Source organism: Genypterus blacodes, unplaced genomic scaffold (genome assembly GCF_046128005.1).
Source record: "Genypterus blacodes isolate CSIRO-AG114 ecotype Tasmania unplaced genomic scaffold, CSIRO-AGI_Gbla_v1 ptg000120l_1, whole genome shotgun sequence".
Taxonomy (NCBI): domain Eukaryota; kingdom Metazoa; phylum Chordata; class Actinopteri; order Ophidiiformes; family Ophidiidae; genus Genypterus; species Genypterus blacodes.
Genome location: NW_027466923.1, coordinates 1,341,312 through 1,349,624, shown reverse-complemented (window position 1 = coordinate 1,349,624; position 8,313 = coordinate 1,341,312). Strand labels below are relative to the sequence as shown.

The following is an 8,313-nucleotide window of genomic DNA, read 5'->3' as shown; positions in this document are numbered from 1 at the left end:
CTGCCATTTTTCCCATCCCCAACTAACCTCACACCATCAGATTGCCAAGATGCCCCTCTCTCTCTCTCTTGCTCTCTCTCGCCCTCTCTTGCATGTTGCATGACTGTTAGTGTGCACTGCTTTGCATGCTTTTTTGTGCCTCTGTATAATGCCACTGGAAGTTCCTTATTGCACCCAGCCATTTATAGAGACATAATCTCTCTTGGAAGTGCCTCTCCTGAGGTGTCTTTCTTTGTTTCTTTTACATTAAGGTTTTCTCAAGAGTTTTTTCTCATCTTCCTAAAGCTTCAGTCGGGGTCGGGAATTTTCCCGATGTTGTGGGTCTGTGATATTGGGCTACAGAAATAAAATTGACTTGACACATATAATGGAAGAATAAAATGTGCATGTGGGTAAGTTGTGCTATTTACTTGAATTAAATAATAATAATCAATTTAAAAAAACTATATGGCAGACCGTCACAGGAAGCTTCAAGTACCACTGGTGGTACACGTTCCATAGTGTGAGAACCACTGCCTCAGCTTGCAAGGGAAAAGTTATAGGACCTCTCATATCACATATCAGAGGGATGAAACCTGCCAAAGGAGATAGAGGGGTTGAGAGGAAGAGATGGGGTTGGAGAAACGCTTTGAGGAGTAATGGTTGCTTGGAGACTGTTGTCAAGGATACGACGAGTCCTACAGTCCTTTGGCATCTCAGCTGTCCTATATTTATGGTGATTTTTCAGAAACAGGGATTTTTGCTTATTCTACTACTTTTCTTCAGAGAAAAGATGAAGAGACGGGGTACGTTCCATACAACATTTCACGCACCCGGCATCCCACATCACAATGGAAAATGAGTCACAACACACCGAAACAAGTCAAATAATTGCCAGATAATTGACTAAATGTGACAATCGGCCAGAAGCTCAGTGGAAATCAGATACAGATTCTCTTTGTGACACCCTATCAGTCTCTAATCATGACAGAAAGCACCCCCCTCTTTGTGTTTTTCTGTCTCTGACTCATTCTCTGAACATTTAGTGGAAGTCAGAATACTTGCAGATAGAAGAAAAGACAGAGTTATGAAACCTCCTACTGTGTGCCAGTGAAAGCTTCTCTTACTTACTCCTCACTTTGCTCTAAAGAAAGACTATTTTCTGTCGCTACTGTGCATAACTAATGAGATGCAAATTTTCCATAGGTGTGGGTGTCGGAGGTAATGGTGGGGATGAGTTCTGTGTGTGTATATAGACCAGGTCTGGGTGTGTGTGGGGGCTGCGACGACATGTCATTCACTGGTGCAGCCCAGACGTTGAGTGGCAACGATCAAAGTGCATTTGAATGCCTCGGGAATCCGTGTGATATATTTTCATGGAGCGATGCCTCATTGTACCTCAAAGGTCATTGTTTTTCTGCTTTGTCTCTCTTGTGCACACAGCCAATTATACAAGCAACAGAGCTATAATAACAGAACACTGTAATTGAATATCACGCTTGGGATGAAGCATGTGTAATTAAAACTGCTTTGCTCAAAGCTCAAATCCACACTGAAGCATTAGACCAAGTGATTATAACAGCAGGTAGAAGAAGGGTCAAGTCAGCTTTATTATGGTCCCAGTAGCTTGTGCAATGCTCTCTCTAATGTTGATGAATAGCAGGTCAAGGGGGGCGGGGTTTCTGTGCACTGTGTAAACTCCTGCACCAGTATAGCAAGAGGCCTTAAGGATTTTAGTATTGATCTTACATGTATGTAATTAGAAATGTGTCAGGGACAACGTAATGCATCAAGAAAATGTAAAGGGTTCCGAAAAAAATCATTCCTCCTTTTCTCACCTTTACTGTGGACTACCAGCTCTGCATATTGTCCATTGCTCCTGGCTATACGTGCATCTCAATGGCTAATTCAGCTGTCAACAGTTGATCAGGAGTTGCTGTCTCCCCTCCTGGCTCCTGTCATCCACTTTGAAAACTTTTTTTTCTTTAATTGGCTGTCACTGAATTCCAGGTGCAGGTCCGCTTTTACACAAAGTCACAACCCCTACTGAAAATAACTGACTGAGAGTGAGCATAGCCAGGAAGAGGACATTTGCGGGCAGATTGTGTATCACAAAAGTGTATGGATCGCATTTAAACCTGGCTAGATGTTACAGAGGTCCGATCAGAGTGCGAGCAAGTCATCTGTATGTGGTTTGTAGCCCACAGTATGTGTACTGATGGAATGAACATACTGATGATTCAGCAGTTTGTAAAGCCTCATTCATATCAAAAGATGACCAAGTGTCGTGAGAAGGAGCCTGTCTGGGTTCTGGCCAATCAGAGCTGCTCTTATTGCTATGAAGGTTGGACCTCTTAGGGCACCTGTAAGTTATCTTTAAACTGACTCTTTAGATGTTAGAGTAAACGTGGAATTCATTGAGAGATGAGATACGATTGGCCGGTGCCTCTGTAAAGGGATCAGTTTAATTTTGATGCCTCTTGGAAAATCAGTTTAAGAACTCATTAATTAACTTATAATTCAATTAATCACATCATTGTGTTCTTGAATGCCTCCTTTCCCTCCCACTTGAAAGGGCGATAATTATTCCAGTGGCCGACTCCAGGCTCCACAGCCAACCACACACAGGCTTGATGTTGTGTATTATCACATTTTACTGTGTGGAGGTATTTTGACAGTATGCAGAGGCAAAATCTATTCAGACTGCCTGACAGAAAACAAAGGGTAGGTGTATTTGATCGCTTATTTTGATGCAACATGTTTCTCAATGACAAAGACCATGAGTAATCCCGACCTAGGTCTACTAAAATATGGGATTGAAAACTAAAGAAGTAAAATGTACATTGAACAGCCAACCTGACTATTGAAAATCAAAAAATGACTACATTAATTGTAATGTTAATGGAATGCATGGTTCAGGAGGGTAGAGCTGCCGTCTAGGGATTGGGTGGTTCTCCTCGCCTGTCAGTGTTGTCGTTGAATCCCTCTGCTATCAGTGGATAACAGTATAATTGGGTGAATGTGAGGTATCGTCAAACATTTAAAAGAATTTGAAAAGCTTCATACCTTCAGTAAATCAATTATATTGGTCATTTTTAAACAATCAGGAAAATACTATGTAGATTTTAGAAAGCATCAATAACATTTGTAATACTAATTATTATTCTGTATTGAAATGTCCAGTTTTGACTCATGACTTCCCTGTTCTTATTTAGAAGTTGAATTCCAAGACCTGTCACTAACTGACTTTAGCTTTGTCGTACTAAAACGATAAAAGCAAACACTCCATTGGTGATGGTTGGCATAGATGGGGTTGTTTGCTGTCATACTGCACTCTGGTGGCCAACACCTGTATGTACAGTAAAGCTGGCAACAGGAGCAGACAGCAGGGTTCAATATGAGGACAAATGAAAACACTTCCATGTACCAGCTAAGGATAATTTCATGTTAATTCTTTGGCATCTGTTGTTCCCAATGCTGCCTCGCACTGTGGCTTCAATTTGTTTGTTTCCACTGAAGAATTATGGGTAAGGATGCATTCAGAGGAACGGAAGAATCAATTATCTTTCGAAAGGTGGCGTGAAAAATTTCTGCACTGATGCGTGGATTCATCTGATAAATGATCAAGAGCTCCCTCTCAAAAGTGAAATGTGTGATGATTAAGCACCACAAGAAGGAAAACAAGAATATTGTTGCATTTGTTGTATATATTTTTGAAATTGGTCACTGTAGTCTACAGAAATAGAGAGAATAATATACTAAAGATGACAAAGTGGCTGCATCTGTGTTTCACTCCAGGATGTCGCTGAAAAGCTTCCGTTTCTTTGACTCTCCAGTCTGTATTTCCAACCAGTGGGCTTTTCTTTGTACAAAGTGGGAGAGGGCGAATTTGGCCCAAACGTGGCGGGCGAACTGATCAGACCTCAACTGGGATTCACCGGGCACTGTGAGACGAGAGAGAGAAAAGGAGGCATGAGGATCAATTGCAACCCAAAGCATCGAGCCAACTCCACGCAACACACTCACTCACACATATTGTACTTCTCTCACCTAGTTCCTGTGCGATGTTCTGCCTGTGACTCACTGAGGCAGTGTTCCAGATGGCCTCCAGCACACGGCTGCCCAACCTGGAGCAGGCCAATTGGACATACTGGCCCTGGAATGATGAATGACAAGACGGTAAAAGAATGTAGGCGCCTTTGTTCTGTTATAAAAGCTCAAGAGAGGCTGCATATCACATTTGGATCGATTGTTGTCTACAAATAAGTGACCTGTTGATCTTGTCGTCATAAACCAAACATGTTTTCCAGCTCGTACCTCCAGCCTCTTCAGGATCTTGCCTCTGCCTTTGTCGCTGGACGTAGTGATGAGGGCCTGGAGGACGTGGCTGCCCGAAGGGTCGGACGCCAGGGTCAGGAGGTCGGCGGGGGTCAAGCTGCGCAGGCTGCTGAGGAGGAGCGAGCGTTCCTTAAACTTGGCCAGCGCCTGCACCAGCCGGGAGCCGTGGTAGCACATGGATGACAGCGGGACCTGGGGAAGAAGAAGAAGAGAAATCCATTAGCAGACTTTTGGTGAAACGGTGGCTGAGTCCACAAAATTAGTTTCAGATATTTACCTCTGTGTTTATGTTGCCCTCTGCTGTGTCAGAGTGGTAATACACTTCGTAAGTGAGCAGAGACATGAAGAGAGGAAGGCAGCTGACGTGACGGGAGCCGGGCTCTGCACAGTGGAAGGCCTAAAAGTGAAAGTGAGGGTGAAGGAGCAAAACATCAGCAGGGTCTCCATCATCATCATCATCATGACATCCACATAGTTATCTTCATATTCACATTTGAGCTTTGCTGTGATCGATTATTTGCGTTTCCATTCCAGTGTTGCGCAATACTAAATCTATGAAATCAGCTAACTGTCATTTACCCGCAGGAGGCACTGCATCATCTCTTCCTGTTTCTCGCCACTCTCCGCACAGCTTTCCGCCAACTGGACGATCACACCCATGTGACCTACCGCCAAGATGGCCTCCACACCTTGGACCAGCTGGTCGAACAACGTGAGGAACTGCAAGGGGAGAAAGAGATGAAGTCACACACACGTGCAACTGGGGCGATTCTCTCCCAAACATGCAGGTATTTGGGACTTGCCACTTTGTGCTTGGCGGAGGCCGCGGTTAGCCTCTGTACGGGGAAGTTGGCGATCGGGTGGAGGGCCAGGTCCACCAGGTGGTCCTTGAGATGGTTCTTGTAGAGGTCGCGGAGGAGAGACTTGTGGGAAAGCAGTATGATGGTCTCGATGAGGCGACTGGAGGCCTGGTCCTTCAGGAAGACGAGAAGTGGGCTGGAGAAGGAACACAAACAATTAAATTCCACGCATTTCCTGGACTCCACGGCACAGCAGCACCTGCGAGGGATCCTATCTCACCTCACTCCCGGAGCGGCGCTGCGAGATGTCAGGTACTGCATCACGCTTGCGAGGAGCTTCTTGCAGAGTTTGGGCCGCTTGCGGTGGCACACGGTCAACATGGTCTGGAACACCGCACTGGCCACGGCATCGGTCACGCTCGCTAAGAAACAAAGGAGACGCCAGGGAAAGAGAAGCGGCTCAAACGGATGTGCTAACTGGACTTAAAGTGCAGCCTTGTAAACAGAAAGCACCTCAAAGTGTAGCAGGCACATGCAAACACTCAAATGTAATCCGTGCCATCTGCATCTCCATACTTGTGCATTTCAATCAAGTACAAGTGAGGCCAGCGTGAAAGACGACTCACAGTTTATGTTCTCCATCAAAGTCTCGGTGAGGCTCTTCAGCTCGTACCAAAACGACGTGGGAGCCTCAAAATCTGTCAGCTGGGGAGGGACGTTGCGATTTTTTGTCCCTAAAATAAGTCAAGAAGAACAACTCAAGAGAGCTCAGAGTGAATGTGTCACTTATGACGGCAACCGATGAATGAGCTTGTTTGTACCTGGACGAGATTCTGTCCGCGGTGGACCCACACAGCCCGCTAACACGTGGATGAGTGTGCGGGTCACGTGTGAGCCGTAAGTGTGTTTGACAAACTCCTCGCTGTTGTCTCTCACAACCTGAGATAAAGATAACACCTGGGCCTCCAGGGCGCCGCAGACCTCCTCTTCTTCTGGCTCCGTCGGGGACTCTAAGATGGAAGAGACAAGCTGTGAGATGATGGGACACAGAATGATCCCTGCAGCTCCACACTCGGAACCAGAACACGGATCTCACCCGTCCACCTGGACATCTGTCTGAGCGCGCTCTCCACCACGTGACCTCCGCACCGGTCGCACGACACTGCGGTAAGTTCTGCCCCGGTTTCTCCGCCCAGTTCAGTGAGCACCTCAGCCACCTGGTCAAGACTGGCCAATGGGAGCAGCCGCTGCAGGGTGATGCTTCCCGTCAGGTCCGTCGCCACCAGGGCGGCTTTGCCTCGAATTTCTGTGAGGACGTTCTCCACAAACATCACTAAAGAGACACAAGAAGTATCAATCACAACGTATCACCTGAAATATGTAAGAAGGCACCAGGAAGTTACTTTGTTATAGCTATATTTAAAAAATAGAGATGTTTCAGGGTCAAAGGTCGCAGGAAAACACTTCAGGAAAACATATTTGCATCGGACTTCTAACTTCATGTAGAGAAGCTTTCAGCAGCTTTTATGCATGGATGTCCTACAGAATCCTCCTCCTCACCTCTTTCCTCGTCCTCTTCAAAGCCTTCGCCGAGTCTGTCTCCGACTCGGCGGAAATATCCAACGCTGAGAGCGTCCAGGCGCTTCCTGGCACCACCCCGAGTATTATCTCCTCCATCGCCTCCTTTCCTCTTCCCCTCTCCATGCCCCATTTCATCGGGATGCTTCCTCTTCTGGCCTCCGCCTTTCTTTGTGTGCTGTTCCTCTGCTTTCTCCAGCATCTTGTTCTCACGTTACCGGGGCGATGACTCGAGGGGGGATGTGTGTAACTTCCACCTGATATAAAAGAGACAGAGACCTTTAACTACCCCCTGGGGAGCAATGAAGTACTGAGTATTGAGTTGTTTTCATTTGCCAATCCTTTATGGGTACAAGAGTGCTTAGGATGAATACCAGAACTAGAAGTCTGAGTGTGGTAAAGTGTTTTTGTAGGATCATAAAGCGTTCATTGTTGCTGATAAAGTGCAATAACAAGCGTAACACAGGTGAGACAGTACTTACAACAGCAAATACATATAAATACTATTATTATTTTATGTGACCAATAAATACTTTATATTCTAGAAATCAGTGTGTTTCATTGACTGATCTCTCCGAATAAAGATAGTTCGTGGAGTCGTTAGCTACATCGATGTTTCTGCTATTTCCAACCGAACCTACGGTGATAATAAACCATCTCGAGTGAGAACGTTCGGAAAAATGTACAAGAAAACAACTCGATTGCGTCTTTGGCTCGATTCAAGCATCGTGCGTTTCGATAAACAATAGTTTAAATGAGGTTACGATGCAGCTTCAAGGCTAACTCACGTGTGATGTTTGGACCAGGCTGACAGAGACGTTGTCGACGCGCCGTGATGACGTAGTTTCGCCGCGACGTCGAATACGGTAAAACATTTTTTGATTATTCAAAATTCTACCATACAGCTACTAAAAGCAGAGGTCAAATTAGATGGAAATAAACAAACAAGATGTGTTTTTGTATATTTAATTTGAGCCGTGTCTGTATTTATATCGGTTTAGTTACTTTTAAGTTTTGCAGTTTGTTTTCAAGTTTTCCAAAAGCCAAAATGTAACCCTGCGCATTAAGGGATGTGTGTAACATTTAAAGATCGTCAACAAATAAATAAGCATTGCCACAAAACACAAGAGGTATCAATGAGCAGCTTTGTTGCAGCCACCAGAGGGCAACACGGTGAATTGCTTGGCTGAGTTCAGTGACTTCAGTCCAAGTCATGTGATTTGACTAAAAAAAGCTTTGTTTTTGTCTTTAACACTAATGGCACTTGGTTCAGTGAAAGACTGGATACCTTTCCACAGCCTGAATCAGAGGAATGGCTGTTGTTTGCTGTATTGATTGACACGGCAGATCATCGGCAAACATTGTGACAACATGAATTTCTAGTAGTTGTTGTAAGAATGACTGAAAGTAGAGATGAGTTCTTACATTGATCCCCCTTGGTACCAAGTTGACACATCCCTTGTTACTGGATTTATATGAATCAGCAATCAGATAAATTTCGCAGTAACAGCCAGGTTCCTTTTTCTTGTGTATTTGTGTCATCTCCACGTACCGTGGCAGAGTAAAGTTGAGTCCCATCTGTGAATGAGGGGGTGCTGCTGATAACGACACAGACGTA

At 45.0% G+C, this 8,313-nt stretch overlaps 1 protein-coding gene across 2 annotated transcripts; it reads right to left on the bottom strand.

The window, feature by feature from the left end:
- Positions 1-3,666: 3,666 nt before the first annotated feature.
- nop9 (NOP9 nucleolar protein) lies at positions 3,667-7,498 on the bottom strand. 2 transcript variants are annotated; one of them, XM_076162399.1, is made up of 12 exons: positions 7,484-7,498; positions 6,678-6,952; positions 6,214-6,450; positions 5,939-6,127; positions 5,744-5,851; positions 5,398-5,539; positions 5,121-5,313; positions 4,897-5,037; positions 4,595-4,714; positions 4,297-4,509; positions 4,030-4,135; positions 3,667-3,923 (listed from the first exon to the last, which is right to left on the bottom strand). In XM_076162399.1, exons 2-12 carry the CDS (start codon positions 6,895-6,897, stop codon positions 3,769-3,771), a joined length of 1,824 nt encoding a protein of 607 aa, XP_076018514.1. In that variant the 5' UTR covers positions 6,898-6,952; positions 7,484-7,498; the 3' UTR covers positions 3,667-3,768. The 2 variants fall into 2 exon arrangements, with proteins under 2 accessions (XP_076018514.1, XP_076018513.1); XM_076162398.1 differs by lacking the exon at positions 7,484-7,498 and having other exon boundaries at positions 6,678-7,472.
- Positions 7,499-8,313: the final 815 nt, after the last annotated feature.